The 16548-nt window shown below is 31.8% G+C and overlaps 1 protein-coding gene across 1 annotated transcript in view; it reads left to right on the top strand.

The window, feature by feature from the left end:
* Window positions 1-16548, top strand: part of LOC129231584 (E3 ubiquitin-protein ligase HERC2-like) — a 153056-nt gene that overhangs the window by 59469 nt on the left and 77039 nt on the right. The window contains exons 16-17 of the mRNA XM_054865941.1: window positions 9072-9251; window positions 11414-11567. Of these exons, the coding sequence (XP_054721916.1) occupies window positions 9072-9251; window positions 11414-11567 (334 nt within the window). The remainder of the gene's footprint in view (window positions 1-9071; window positions 9252-11413; window positions 11568-16548) is intronic.

The following is a 16548-nucleotide window of genomic DNA, read 5'->3' as shown; positions in this document are numbered from 1 at the left end:
AATAGCTGTATTTTTCACCCCAAGGTAAAGCTGCAAACATCTTTTCTTTTCTTTTACTTTTGTTTTGTTCAAATGACTTTTGAGCTTTAATATTATGTTTTTGTTCGTAATTTTTACTATAAATTTTTGTTTTCTTTCCTTCACTATCAGTGGCAGCGAATCGGAGGGGGGGGGAGGCAAGGGGTCATCTTGCCCCCACACTTTTTTTGTAATCAAAGATTGCCTAATTTCAATTCCAAAAATTCTGGGTGAAGTTACCCGAACATTAATGTCACTAGATACTGTTTAAAATTTCAGTAACCAGCTTTAATTTTGAAATTTTTCTAATCGAAAATTCTTGAGTGCACTTCCTCTTTTCTTTAAATTCAAAGATGACTTAAATTTGCTATATAAAGACTACATTTTGAGGAAAAAAAATCGGGAAGAGAATCCTCCTAGACAGCGATAAACTGCTTTTTTGACTTCAATTTCAAAAAAAAATCCAGAGATCTTTTTCTGAAGTCGTGAAAGGAAGTTCAAGACTTTCTCTGAGTTCTTAGGATTTCATCAGCAAAAAAAAAAAAAAAAAATACTGAGAGAACTTCCGAACCCTACAGTTACTCCTTCTGAAATAACGTTTTAATTATGCTCAAAAAATGTTTTAAACTTTGCAAAATTTCTCTGAGAGAACCCTAAACCCCTTACTCTAAGTTTACTAAAGAACCATGGGTGCGGGAATTTACAAAAATTGCTATTAAGCAGTCTAATATTTTTTTTTTCTTATTAAAGGCGGGTATATTTCATTTATCTCCTGTCCAACGATAGTAATAGGATGAAAAAAATGAGTAATCAAATTCTCAAACCGAAAATCGGTTTTGATGAGCACTGAAAACATGGAAATTAAAGGATTTTTTTTTCAAAACACTCTACGAAAAAATGTCCTCTTTTGTCCTCTTAGAAATTAGTATTAATTAGTCATAAATGGTCTGTAGAAAGACCTTGAAAAAAATCAGCATATTATCATGCTTGTGTAAACAAACAAGCAAGAGAGGTTTAAAGATATTTTTAAGCGCTTTTTGCGTTTTCCCCCCCATTGTGCGTCATGGCGAGCAGATCTCAGAGTAGGGTGACATGTTTTTGATAAAGTGAAGTTCTCTTCTTTTTTATTTAAACCAAACAGATGTTTGAAGATCTCAAAAGCTTGGTGATGAAGGCGGGTGTAGTAATAGGATGTTGTGACCAGGACTTCTGTGTTTTTAAGTTTGATGTATGGACTCCTTGTTGGATGTGTTCAGCTACTGCTGATTTCTCGTAGTGTCGTAATCGGCAATGATGTTCATGCTCTAAAAGGCGTGTCTTGATGCTATGCTTGGTGGTTTCAACGTAGACTGATTCACAAGAGCTCAGAATTTTGTTCACTCCTGATGTAGAGAAAGGACCCCCCTCTCCTTAATAACTCTTCAGCTATGAAGTTTGTTTTTGTTAACATTTTCCAGAGTTATACGTGAGTAATACAGTATTGTTACAAATTCTGTAAATAGTAATTATTGTAGGAACGTAACCTGTAAATAGTTTCCCGTAATGAATATACAACCCCTTTTTCATTCAGCTAAAGTATACGACCCCTATTTTCTTTCTTTTCATTGATAACGGTCTACTACTTTACAGAAGCGTGTGGAATATTTGAGAAATTTCTTTTCGGTGTATTTAAGCCGTTAGCGATGGATAAACAGTTTAGTTTCAATTGATATTTCGAACTGAGAAGATTTTTGCTCTGTTTATAGCGAGGCATTTCGCTGTGTTGTTTTCGTATTTGGAAGTAAATACGTGTGTAAACGTTGAGTTTACGGTGTTGTGTGATAATTGCTTAATTGCTGATGAATAATTTAGCAGTTGTTGAAGATCTTTCCTGTACATAGTGTAAATAAATTTCCTGTGTTTTTATCAAGAACTGTGTCTTCATTTGAAGAAAGTGGAAGTCGTACCGAATCCGTTACAGTATTTATAAAGAAACTGTTTATACTCTTTTAGGCATTTAAAAAAAATACTTACTTTTTCAAAAATTGCCAAAAATTAGTATTTTTTAAAAATGGCGGGAAAATCAACAACAAGTTGCCGGTTTTCTGATTTCCCAGTTTTTTATTTCCCAGATAAAATGTTCTGCACTGTACTATTTACTTCATTTATTTTTCCCTATTCAGTTTCAAACTTTAATATAGGCAAGTATTTTTGCTGAAACCTTAGTTGTAGATTTGGTTTTTCTCATGATTTTGCAGTTACATGTTGGAAAAAATGTCTTTATTTAAAAAAACATTTCTACTAAAATACATTTAATATTTGAAATTCATTGAAATGCACCACCTCACAGTTAAGAAAATTTTAGTTTTTAAGTAAGGGTATAATGAAACAAATTGGCTCCGCCCCCATTTCAAAATTTTGCTTGAATACAAACATTACTAATATAGGGGAAAATCAGAAAGAGTGAGGCAGCTACCTTTATGCCCAAATAAATTTGAAGAATTATTTCTAACTTATTCAGCAGGTGTAGAGTTTACAGCTGTTGCACCTACAGGACATTGACGAGATTTTATTTTGGTATAAATACAGCTGTCCCATTTCTCCTAGTTCTCCCTTGTTCTTTTAATCTTGTATTTCCCCATCAAAATAAAATTTTAATGTGTTCACTTAATGTCATTTATTTTATGAACAGTTAACTACCGTAATTTCTGGCACATAAGCCGCATCTCATGCTTATGCAATCCAGCGGCAATAATAGAATTCCTTTAAGTGCTAGTAGAGCTCTCAAATTGCATCATGAAACAGTTTTTCTCTTATTAAACTCCTGAAACTATATTAGGTTGCTCTAGACACTTCCATAGGATTTCACCACTGTTGTTGTTACCAGATTCCTAATGGTATCATATATTTCACAAAGTTGAAAATGGAAGAGTTGCTAACTTGTTTTTAATATTTTGATACTGTTGTTTGATGATGCAGCTTATAATTATATAATTTTGAATATTGGTTTAAAATGTCTGAATGGCAAATTAAACAATCCAATTTTTCCATGTAACAATTATGACATGATTTGAAATTTTTTCATCCATCCAAATGTAGGTGTATATATCTGACAACACTAGTTTTTTCTGTATAGTCATAGCGTTTTCCAATCTTCTCATCTACGTGAGGGTCAGTCCATTTCCATTACTCTATCAAGCACAGTTACTTGTTACGGTTTGTTCTTAATATTATGATTGATTGCGTCCATATATGTAGAAGGGGAAAGGGCCATGTTTTGATAAGCTCTTCTGCAGCCTACACAACAGGGTGACTTATCCGATGGATCTTTTGTTTTTAGTTAGTCAATTATTCTACATGCAGCTTATATGCTAGTGCAGCTTATCTACCTGAAATTAGGACAATTACAAAAACATAACTTTTATTATAGAGCATACAAAATGAACTTTATGAAATTTCTTACACGTAAAAAGGGGGCTGGTGAAAAAAAATTGAGATCCTAAGGATAAGAAAAATTCTGTTTTAGAAATATCTTTCATTTTACATATGATCAGTTCAAAATCTATTTTAAAAACTAGCATTTCTGCTTTTCTTTCAGTTTCTTCTTGAGAAGGTAGTAGTTTAAACACAATATGATTTTTTTTTTCAATGTAAGTTACTTGGCCACTTCATGCTTGAAATTGCCAAAGTTCTCTCTGTTGTGATCTTTTCAACTATATTTATAACCTTTTCTTTTGGCTCATGTTAAGGAAGTTTAATTGAATAACTCCTAATATGTTTCATTTTCTCCTATTTTGTGTAGTACATTTTGAATTATTGAATGTAATAATAGTTATACAAAAGTTAGGTGTTATTTTGTGTGGTCTAATAGCGTTGAAAGACATATTTAAAGTTTGTAAACTTTTTTGCATTGACAAGGCTGAAATTGTCATGGTAATAACGAAAAAACCCTCAGTAATCAAAATCTTTCTGAATATAATGCAGTCGAACCTCCTTGTCACCTTCCGGACTGTGTACAAAGTGCCGGCATTGCCAATGTGAAGTCTTAACAAGAATAGTTGAAAATCGTAACTAAGTACTAGTTTGTAATAGAGTTGCAGATTTAATAAATTAATTAATAATTTGTTGCTGTTCATTAGATTCAACTAACAGTTTTGAATCATTAGCAGACAAGGCTGAAATTACAAGACAAAATATTAAAAACTTTGCTTATTTTTAAATTTCATTTTGAAATATAGTAACCCCTCGTTATATTTCACTTTTCAGGGAACAAAGAAAAAGAGCAATATATCTGAAAGTGATATAACGGAAGGCATTAAAAATAGTTATTAGTCCAGTACACAAGTAAATTAGCATTTGTTTGTTTTGACATGATTCTCTAATGGTTTCGATGTAGTTCACGAATGTACTATCACACCTATTGAAATTTAAACAAGATTGAAATTTAAGTTAGTTTTCACCATCAGAAAATTAAAAACATCAAATGGTGAATAAAGAGGATCTTTCTGAGCTACCGCGAGATAAGAGTTAACATTCCAATACTCTCTTATTCCCAATAGACTTTCAAATCCGTTTGACTTGCTGTAGAAAGGATGTGAAAAGTAAAAGTAACCACATTGTTTACAGAAAACGCTTTTGCCCATATGGAACATACTTCCTTTCTTTGATGCAAATCCTGGTTTGTGCAACCAAGCACAAATCTTTTCTGTACTAAAAGAAGGGCATATGTTCTCTTCTACATGGGCTAGTATCACACCTGCTTGATGTCTCTCACTCACTGTAAAGGCAGTGTATCAATACAAAAGAAGATGTCAAGTAGTTTACAGACTATCTTGAACTGAAATATACTGCTTGGGTATGTACATTTGAATGACAGGAATTGCTTCGACTTTTCCAGCAAATTCAGAAGAATAGCTTCTTTTTGTTCATTGACAAAATAAAGAAGAAAGAGACCTTCTCCGAGCAATACCATATGTTTTCAGAAAAGGTTTCAAACTTAAAGCAAAGTTTTTTTTTCTTATTTTAGGCTTTAATATTTTGGGAGACAGAAGAAAAGAACGATATGTCCGAATGAGTGAGATAACGAGGCACGATATAACCAGGGGATACTGTACTTTCCAATAAGGGTGTGGTTACTTTTTAAATAACAATTTAAACACTCATACTTTCCACAAAGTTGAATTTTTAGTGACAATAGGGTAAAGGGGGGGGGGGGGTTCTCCTATAATTAAGGAAAAAAACAATTGAACTCTCCACTTTTGACCACAATCTGATTAGATTTTGACATCTAACCCCCATCTTTCAAACATGGGATTGCACTTTCTAATTCTTTTCTTAACTTTAAGATTGTGTTTTTCTCTTCAATCTAATAAGTGGCTTCTATCGCTTTCTCTCCTGGCGATCTACGTTCAAGCCATCCAGAACTTCACGTGTCTCCTATTTCTCCCCCACGAGAAGGAAGGACCGCTGAGAAAAAAGTTGGTTGCCAATTTCATGCTATGTTCAAACTCCCTAATGAGAATTTTCTCCCCTTCGCCATGCAACTCGAGATGGGGAAATGATTGACCAATCAAATGACACCATACCTCACCTCACTAGTGCTTATCCAAGGAGCCACACGTGTTTTATTAGTTTAACTTAGTCAACCTTATTTCTCTGTAATTGTGAATCACAGTGGAGGATTTTAATAAGAGGGCAGGGGGGAGCATCCCCCCCCCCCACAGGGCTAAATTAATTTTTCATTGATTATTTTTTCGTTGACTCCTTTGTGACATGAATAAATTTTTTTTTACTTTTTTACGAAGAGCATACTACACAAAACATATTTGCACGAAAGCATTTTTCTTTGTTAAAAAAGTAATACTGTAATCAGTGGCCAGAGCAACAAAATGCATATTTAACTCACCGGTTGCGAACTCAAGAGAAGGTAATATCGTGATTTGTTTAGTAAATTTTTGGTGATGAAATCAATAATTAACATTTTAAAAAATATGTGCAGACGTACCTAAAAGAGCCATATCGATCCAAAGCTATTTGTGAAATGCTAGATTTATTTCTCAGCTATGAAAAATGCAAAATGAAAGAAATCACATAGCAGTTTCTTTGCAAAACCATAATATTAGTGCAAACGGTATGTAGTATCAAAATGATATCTCAACTGTATCATGGCTTTAAGAACAAATCAGCAATTGCTTTGAAATTCGCAATGAAATTGTTTCTGAATTCTTTAATTAAGCTTATATGTTATGAAGCTATGATTTTCTCAATTACATAATATTTTATGGTTAAAATATAAATTAATTTATAAAAGCTCAAATGAGGTATAAGTTTATTTAATAGCTATACCCTGATATTATAATCATAATAACAATGTCCCTTATTGAAATCGCTAATTTTATAGCATCTCGGTGAAATTATATAGGGTTTATTATTTAATTTGTTTGAAATGTTGAAGATATTTTATGCCCCGTTCAAAGTATATCAGTGAATAATATTTATGTACTTAAAAGTAGATTAATTGGCCTTATGAGGATATTTAAAAACATCTGAAAAGTAAAGTCATGAAAATTTGATAATTAAACATTGTAAGGACATGGGCGGGAGCACTTTTCTATTTCTGGGGACCCGTCCAAAAAAATTTTATATGTCCCCCCCCCCCCCCCTAGTGAATCAGTGACACTTTTAGCATAAAAATGGACAGAAAGTCAGACAGATGTCAGAATAAACAAGCCCGTCGTCAGATTTTTGTTTCAGGGAGGGTTTTACCAACACATTTATCGTAAAATCTATACGACTAATAAAACTTGATTTTTTTCCCCATATTATATTGGTTTTGATACAATACATTATTTAAATGAGGGTAAGGGTATCAATATAAGCAAATATAAAAGGGGACTTGTCCATTTAATGAAGAAAAAAATTATGTAACTGCACCCCCGTTAAATATTGGATGACTCAAAAAAAAAGGCGGTGGGGGGGGGGGAAGAGAAATAAAATAGATGCCTGTATTCACATATCTGCATTCAAAGTAATACTTCTTAAATCCATACTGTTTGGCATTTTAGAAAATTTGTAAATTAAAAAAAAAATGATGAATTGTTAGCGTCAGATATTCAAAATCTGAAGAAAACTAGTGTTTTAAAAGAAATGATATTCACAATGATAATAATAAAAAATAAAGACTGCTGAAAAAGAGCTGAGTTTGTACAAATTCATTAAAAAAGTTTTATTTTTTAAATGAAATTAAAATTATAATTAAATAAATAAATGATAAAACAGTTATTAGAAGTTTTCAGCAAAACAGTTTTATAAAAAACATATTTTTGCTTTGTTTGAAAAAATTTTGGAGGGGGTTTGAACCTTAAAACCCACCCCTTAATTACGGCCATGGGAATCAAGAAACATCAATTTAAAATTATTAGTTAGATATGGAAAACAATCACTACTTAAATGCGAATAAATTAACTACAAAATATTAAGCATTAGATCGGCAGAGAGTCTAGGAACGGTTAGCTGAAAATTAAACACTAAGGAGGTGCTCAAAAAGTGAAATCTTTGCAGAATATAAAATTATTTTTTAATATTACTACCGTTTTTTAATGCACTCATTTTCTAAGAGTCAATTAACGATATCAGTTTTAAATTTGTAGTTTAAGTTAAGATATATTAAGCTACTTTTTAGACGAACAACAGTGGCTTTCAAGTTATTTACAACTAGGAGTACCCGCATGGCTCTGCTCGTGCTATAAAATCAAATAAAAAAACTCTTAGAGCAAGTGTAAATTTACCTTTCCACTCCGAAATAAAAAGAAAGATTCTGTTTTGTTAGTTAAAATGTGCACATATAATTTTGTCTATGCTCCAAACATAGTACATAAAGTAATTTTTAAAAATCCTGATATAAAGATTACACCTGTCTGTCAAAATTCTCTCTTTCAAAGAAAATAGCATCGAATTTAAATATGCTTAGAATCATTTTAAATCGCCGTAGAAAAGCATTTAAAGTTGATAAAAATATGATAGTAACTTTTAGCTCTCCATTCCGAAAGATACTGCCAGTAAAAGAAGCAAAGAAATAGAAATATCACTAAACTTAGATTTATTGTCTCAAAATATTTGTAAGCAGAACAAAAAATAATCAATAAAAATAAACACTATTTGCACATGTAAAAACATGATAATGATCACGTTACTCACCTACCGTTGCAAGGAGAGTAGGTTTTGACAAACGTAAGGCATTGCGCAATGTGACCACTATGAGCAATCCTGATTGCTGAATCAGAATCAAGTGAAAATCTCCCAACCCAAAGAATAAATAATTTTGTTTAAATACTAAGTACTTAAAGAATGGAATGAAAATCTGTGCCGCTCCTGATAAAAAGGTATTTTATTGAAACATCTGTTGCAATTACAACGAAGGCAAATTATTACCGAAAAAAAAAATCTTGTCATCAAAATACTCACTCCAGTTGAATATTTTCATACCAAAAGAATCACAGATTTTATGATAAAACGTATTTTATGCATGTAAAAACGAATTTTCACTGTGCCTCTAATTTCAGTGAAGAGCAATTCCACAAAAATGACAATTTTTACGAAAGAATTTCTTTTTCATTAATTTATTGGAATGATTTTGTAAATTATATCACTCATTATGCCTCATTCATTATGTGTTGGGGGCTTTCATGGCTTTGTGGTAGAAAATTCACTTCAAATGCCGGTAAACATGGGTTCGATAACCTCGGATGCTCCGAGTGGTGTATTTCCTTTCTTTACGCTGAAAATCTTTCTCATGTTGTCCATATGTGAATAAATAAAAAAGTCCAAAATCTCGAGACAATGGCTCTCAATCCATCCATGTTTATTAACCATGGACACATAAACAACAACAGTAGTGTCATATAAGTTAAAAGCAATAATTTTTAACTTAATTAAATACATGGTATTTTCTTATCTTAAGGAAGAAAAGCTGCTACATAGTCTTACTAACGTGATTTTTATGTTAAAGCAGTTTTATGATATTTTAATTGAATCTTTTGAATTTTTTATAAATATTCCTTCACATTATTATCTAGGTCTGCTCAGAAGCTACTGAGCCAGATTCAGATGTGGATGAGTTTATTGGTTGTTTGGCTCCATATGATGCTCAAGTTTTTGTTGATCTCCTAAAATTGGCTGTTGCAGGCAGAATGAGTGAGAAAGCAAAAGATATTATATCGACAGTTTTGCTAAATATGAGTAGAATCAATCCAGAAGTAAGTTTAAGTGTACAAGATTATAAAAAAATTTAAAGTGCCTTATGTATGTTGTTTATAACTTTCATTGGTACAGACACAGATCAAGCTATTTGTAGATTTTTCACTAATTTTAAAAAAGGGGGTTTTCGAAATTTGTCAGAGACTTTTTGTGTGTTCCTCAACTATATACTCCAAGACACCTGAACCAAGTATACTTCGGAAGTGTTCCCACGGTAATTTGGGCTTTGTCTGATGAGGGAAATAAAAGAAACTCTTCAAATATTAAATGTTCTGGCTACGTTCACATCACCAGGCAAATAGTACATTCTAGTCAGTGGGCATATCTTAATGATATGTCTTTGGTCACATGGTTTTGCTCTGAATTGTGTATTTCTGTGGCGGAGATTTTGTCTTCATCCTGAATGATATTTAATTCTCACACACACACACGCACACACGGCATTCGGGTGATTAATTTTCATGCTGTGGCCTGTTAATTTTAAGTACAGTCTTACTAAATATAAATAACAAAGCAGTAAATTAAATGTATTTTCTTACTAAAGGAGTTGAATTAATTGATCTAATAATTTTTTTACTTATAAATATAGCATTATTTAGTCATTGACATGTTAATTTCCTGTAACATTTCAGTTTTTAAACATATTTTGTGTTCATTTCAAGTTGAATTAAAGACAGAAATTCACCTTCCCCAGACTATTTAATTTATAATCCGTAATAAATATATTTTAACTGGTGTCTGATTTCTGAAGTTTGACCAGTATTCTAGATTCACTGTTTCAAGCTGCTTTCGGTTTAATTTAAATTGGCTGATACTACTTAAGACTTAAAAAGGAGGAGGTTCTGAATTTGTTAAAATGGGGTCAATCCATACAACTTCTACCAATGGCTGGGCTCAACTATTATTAATTTTTTTGAAACTCATATCCCTCAAAGCTGCATATGAAAGATGTTTAAAACGACTTATATTTTTTCTTTAATATGGACTTTAGATTTTTTAAAGGTGATCAAGTCATTTTTGTTGCCAAAAGTGGGACTTTTAGACCTTTGCATATTGGCGAAAATCTATTTGAATTACATTTTTGACAGTTAATTTTACACTTTGATGTTGAAGTGTATAACATGATAATCTACATGCTGAGTTACATGGCTGCAACTTAATTAAAATAATGGCAACAGGTTCAAGTCAAGGTCAAATGTAAAATTTTTATGCATTTCCAAGGGGGACAACTCACTTGGCAGTTGAAAACACAAACTGGAATATGGCAAAAACTAATCATTGGAATCATAATTGGAATTAAATATAAAATTTCTTAGCCAATTGAACATTTCATTCAAGTATTATGCACATTATGTATATTGTTTTATGTATTTGGTTTATAAAAAGGATACAGGTGTTTCGAATTGAATAAGTTTGCTGGTTAGTTCATACACTTCATTGCACTTTCTTAAATTATGTTAGTTGTATTCTATGCAATATATATATATATATATATATATATATATATATATATATATATATATATATATATATATATATATATATGCATTGAAGAAACAGATTTTAAGTGAATAATTATTATTTTAATTTGATAACTTTAAAAAAAAAAGGAAATATTTGAACATGAGTGAGAGAGAGCAGTTCATTCTTGATTGACGGCTCAAGTAGTTAATATATAGACTTTACTGATGATGTACACACAAAAATTTTCAATACATGCAAACACACTCTCTATATATTAACTTATGTAATTTGCTTTAAACATATGCAAAAACATTGATTTAGAAAAGGTCAAGGAAGAATTATTTTTTTAATGAAAATATATACACGTTTGTTGGGGGTCAAAATGACTTTTCCCGTAATTCTAATGTTAAAGGCCACAATGTAGCTTTTGTAATTTAGTTGCATTTCTACTCGTTTTAGATGAATTTTATTTCCTCTTTGCCTCTGTTATTATAATATTGATACATTTTGGAGGTATTGTAAATGCTACTACTTGTCCATCCAAATGCTTCAAGAAATAAGCATCTAAATACAACGTTCTTTTACTGTCTCTTAAAAAGTAAAAGAGGTTTTAATGTTTTGATGAAGTTATATAAATGCAGCTGGAAATATTTTAATTTTCAGTACTAGTTGTTTCATCTTCCGTTTATTTTTATAGGTTGCAAAAATGATCCTTGAACTTTGTGTCACGGAACTAGAAGATGTTGCTGCTGACGTTTCTTCTAGACGAAACATACCATTGCCTGTTATTCAAGAGACTCCCCATCCTTATCCTGATAATGCTAATTTAAGTGATTTTGTACGAATACCAGGTACTATAATTTGATATGGGTGATATTGAATATATGTATACAGTGGGTTCTCAAGGTAATGTGGAAACCCAAAAATTCTATTATTTTCCCGTTTTTTGTATATTTCACATGATTTCTAGTGGTTCAAATGATGCAAAACTGTATTTCAGTATATATACTGATTTTAATTTATTCAAATAATTATTTATCTTTAATTTTGAGCATGCATATTTTTGAAACATATTTTGATTTCAGTGCTAAAAGTTCTCTCGGTTCTAATTCCTAGCCTCACAAGTGGTTTCCATGCCTACAGTTAACCAATAAAAGGCTTTCCTTCCAAAGAAACTTTTTTTTCTTGTAGAATATTTAAATTTTGTTTTACTCAGCAACTGAGAAAGTACCAATTAAAACCACACATGCCCAGTTTCAACAAAAATTGACTTAACTGCTGATTCAAATATTACAAGAAGGTTCATTCAGTGCTGTATTGTTAGTTTGAAGCAAAGAAAATTCTGTTCCATTTAAGTTCTGTTTTAAAACTTAAGAGTCCTAAATCAAACAAGGACATGCAATGGTGACTCGGGGCTTAATTTGGCTCATGGGCCTGCTGTTATCAGGTGCACCCCCATGGAGGTCACTGTGACTCCCCAAAAGCTTATTTATCTGGGAAATTTGGATACAGTGTAGCTTTTCTAGGTGTAATATATCTTCTAATTATGTTTAAATATGTGTGCATGCTCATATTTTATCATTCAGTAAAGTTTGGAGTTTCATTTTGCAACTGAGAAATTTGCCGTCTTCTCCTGAAAATTTTAGTTTAGGATACCCTGGGATACCCTGGCTGTTATATAAAATTTCACAATAATAGGAAAACAAATTCAAACAAAGAGAACTAAGGTAGGTGTGCCAAACAATAAGGCCATGCAGACCAATAGGACCAACCCTTATCCTCCCCCCCCCCATTTTCCCATGCAGGATCACAAACATTCATTAGTTTGTGACTTTATTGTCATCAGAAATCATAAATGATGATAAAACGTTATCAGTAGGCTGTTTGTCATCAATAGGCAAAAGAACAACAACCGTTATTGCAAAACGTCCAAATTTCCTGATCTTATTTTGTAGTATATTTTATTTCTTCATGGTTTACTGTAGTTTAATTGTATAAAAAAAGCTATTATTTGTTCTAGAAAGCATAGTTTATCAGGTTTACGAATTTAAAACAAAAAATGTTGCTGTGTACCGTCATTTTTCCTACAATTTGATTCCCCTTAAAAAGTTTGTCTTTAAAGAAGTGCTGTAAGTATGTAAATATGTTTGCTAAATGTTAAACATGTATTGTATTCATGCAAGTATAATAAATATGTAAATAGGTTTAACTCTTTAAGACTGGGAAGGGGTGAATTTTTTACTACAGTTAAGTCCTGACCTTTTCAACCAAGCTATTTTGGAAATGGAATCGTCCACTCTGAGATCCCCATTGGCAGCATCTCGTCAGTTCTTGTGTGCACTAATTGCGGGAGGTGTGGTAAGCTGTCACCTTAATCGCTGTCTCGCTTCAAGCGTGCAGCCTTTTTCGCTATTTCCCTAGTCTAGTGTTTATCGCGTATCCTGGTTCAGCTGGCTGCGATCTATAGACACATGGGATGTTCTAAAATTACGAATAAAACATCTGAACCACAAAAAATATTCAAAAGTCAAAAGCAACTTTGGAATGAAGAATTTCAAAGGGGAAAAATAGAACAAGTCGCGTGAATGACAAAGAATAAATCTCAAAGTTTCTTCATTTCCCCTTCCTCCTGAAAAGCGGGCATCTTCACAAGTTATTAGCTATCAATCCTTGTAGTTGTATTGCCATTGGGAATTGTACATCACTGTCACTTTCCCATCAGTTGAAAATACTTCGGTCGGAAGAAAGGATCTTTGAGGTGGTCTCACAGCGTGACTTTCCATCTGTTCCTACCCATATTGTTAATCAGTTTGTTTTTTTTTTGGATATCATGTTCAGCCTACAGCGCAAAATGCCTAACCTTTCTAGCAACTTTAGTTTTTGGAAACATTTCCCCCCAATTTCGATTGATTAAAAAAGTTTGAGCATAGCCAATAACTTTTATTCTTCTGCAGAATAATAAATTATAAAACATATAGTTCTTTTTAATACATGTGTTCCTTTTTTATAAAGTTATTGAAAAAAGCTATAGTAAAATTATAAAACATTCTTTTTTTAGAAATATAAATATTTTTTAGATTTTTAAGAGACATATTAGAATTACAGAAAATCAAAAAATATATATGTAACAGGGGCATGGCGAGAGAAGGTTTGCCAGGTTAATTCCCAGATCCCTTAACTTTCGCATATTGATTGTAAATCTTAATACATGTCATACATATATATTAACCACCTTCAACGTGTAGATAATTTGCCTTTTTGCACGATTCGCTTTTATGCCATTCACTTTCTTCTCCAAGAATGTTGCCTTCGCTGACTGCTAAAGTAAATTTGATGGTTCCTAAGAATCATTTCCAAAGCCTCATGTGATTTGCGGCGCATCAGGAGTTTTGTATCTCTTAAATAATGAGAAGAAAAAAAATCTATAGCTCTGTACATGTGTTTAAATCTACTTATGTCTGTATCCATCTATCTACCTAGCTAAATCTCTATATTTTTTCTAATTTCGTTAAGAAAAGGTGAATATTGCCAACGTAGTAGCTCAACTTATTACAGCCGCACTATAAATTGCACGACACACAATAATCTTTTTTTTTATTATCAAACCTCATCCTTAACCGAAATCTTCCTAAAATTTTCATTGTTTTAACATATATATAAAGATAGATATCTATGCATAAAAACTATTGCTTTTAGCGTGAGTGGCATGCTGTTCAGAAGAAAATTTGAAAATGCTGTTTTGTGATTACATTTTTAGAAGTGCAAATTTTTAATATATTACTAGTAAGTATGACTTTACTTACACTTTTGAACTCAAAAGGAAAAGTGATCCTTAGCGCTAGATTAAATATTTTATAATACGGTAACATAATTCTTGTTTTCTCTCCCTTTCGGGGAGAATAGTTGCCAAGACATTTTTTTTAGTCGCCAGAGCGACCTGAGCCTTGGAGTTGGTCGGACTATGCTTACATAATATACATATTATGTGTGTGTATGTGTAGTTATTATCTCTTAATGTAATTATGACCTTGTATCTCGTTTTTTGTTGCGCTAGTGTTTGGGTAACAGTTGTGTGTGGGGTGGGGGGGACGCAGTTAATTTTCAAGGGCCCATTCAACAGGGATGAGATTTTTCCAGCTTTTTCTGTTGGCTTTTAAAGACTTTCCTCCTTTTCCTCCTTTTTAGACTCTTTCAGGCCTTATTTTTCTCAACAATCAGAAAAAAATACGATTTTTTAAAATTTTCGGTCCTCGATTTCTTTCTCTTTTCATTTTTTACCTTTGAATCTTCATCCTCCTCGATATCTGCCAAAAACGTATGTTTTGGAATCATGCCAACGACGTCAACCACGTGCTGCACCGAAAGTTGCATGCCTCATTTTAGATTTCAATTTTTTTGCATCCTGCAAGTATTTCCATTATTTTTAATGTTGGGTGGTTTTTTACTATATGCTGCCTTATATCTGCTTATTTTATTCATCATTTCAATACTATTTTTATTTCTTTAATTTATTTTAGAAAAAATGCATAAGTCAATCAAAAAACGTGGCTTAGCACCCACAGTCTCGAATTTATTGAAACTTGGCATGGTGTTTTTTTATTTATTTATTTTATTTATTTATTTTTTTTTCTGTATTTATGAAAGTGTAAAAAATATTTATAGTGAATCTCAAATGGTTTATGCTTATTAAAAGTTTTGAGATTTCATGATTAAATGAGGCAGCTGCAAGTTGTTCTTTTGATTCCAAAATCGTATTAGGAAGTTTAAAAAACGAAGTTTGGGTTCCAATACAAGGAAAAAAGATAACCGATCGTTTATATACAAATATATTTATTTATTTTCAATTCTTATGTATGTTTTACCATATAAAGAAATTTTAGATTTTTCTCTCTGTTGTAAATTTTTACTTTACAAGCAGATTTTTAAATTTATGTTCACACTCGTTTAACACTTAAATGTTTTTAATGAAATAAAGGTATTTTTCTCTAAAAAATATGAAACGTTGACACTATTGTGTGATGCGGCCAAGATTAACCTCTGGCTCCCTCAACCATTTGTTCAAAGACTCAGGGGTTAGAAATTGTTGCCTCTTTTTCAAAATGTAGATTTATTTAGGAATAAACACTCTTACAAGAAATAGTACAATGCAGCAAATTGAACAAAATTATTACTTATACTTAATTTAATACGTATTATCTTTAAAACTGGTAAATTAGCCATTTTTTGTTGAATTTTTGAATATCATGGCTTCCAGGTTCTATTTTGATGCGGTTTTGAATATCATCCTTTTTACGAAATTTTTTTGGATTTCATCCCTTTCACGAAATATTTTTGCATTTCCTCCTTTTTGCTCTTTGACCACTCTCATCCCTAATTCAAGCTCTTAACAGATCTGTTTAGATGCCTTTTTAGCTCTGATTTGCTAGGCGTTGCTTTTGAGATTTTTAAACTGGAAAGAGATAAGTACTTTGAGGATGAAAATAATGGAAAAAAAAGTTAACAGATGGCAAAATTTTGCAAATAGTAGTTGCATACACATGTTTCGAAGTTCCTTTTAACCCCAAAGCATGTATATGCAATTATTTGCAAATTGTGTGCTTTATCAATATTGTTTTGTATTATTTTTACTAATGATAATTCATACATAAATTTATAAAACCCAAAATACAATTTGTTTCTAAAAACTGGCATAAAAATGAGAGAATTAAAAGTGCAAGAAAATAAAACGCAATTATACAACGAATTCGCCTTTTCTCATTTTTTGAGGATACCATGTGACCTCAAGTCATTAACAGCTCTCCATTCACGCAATTGTCGCTGTCACTTGCTAAA

This window comes from Uloborus diversus, chromosome 10 (genome assembly GCF_026930045.1).
Source record: "Uloborus diversus isolate 005 chromosome 10, Udiv.v.3.1, whole genome shotgun sequence".
In the NCBI taxonomy this organism is placed as follows: domain Eukaryota; kingdom Metazoa; phylum Arthropoda; class Arachnida; order Araneae; family Uloboridae; genus Uloborus; species Uloborus diversus.
This window is presented reverse-complemented; position numbering and strand designations above follow the sequence as displayed.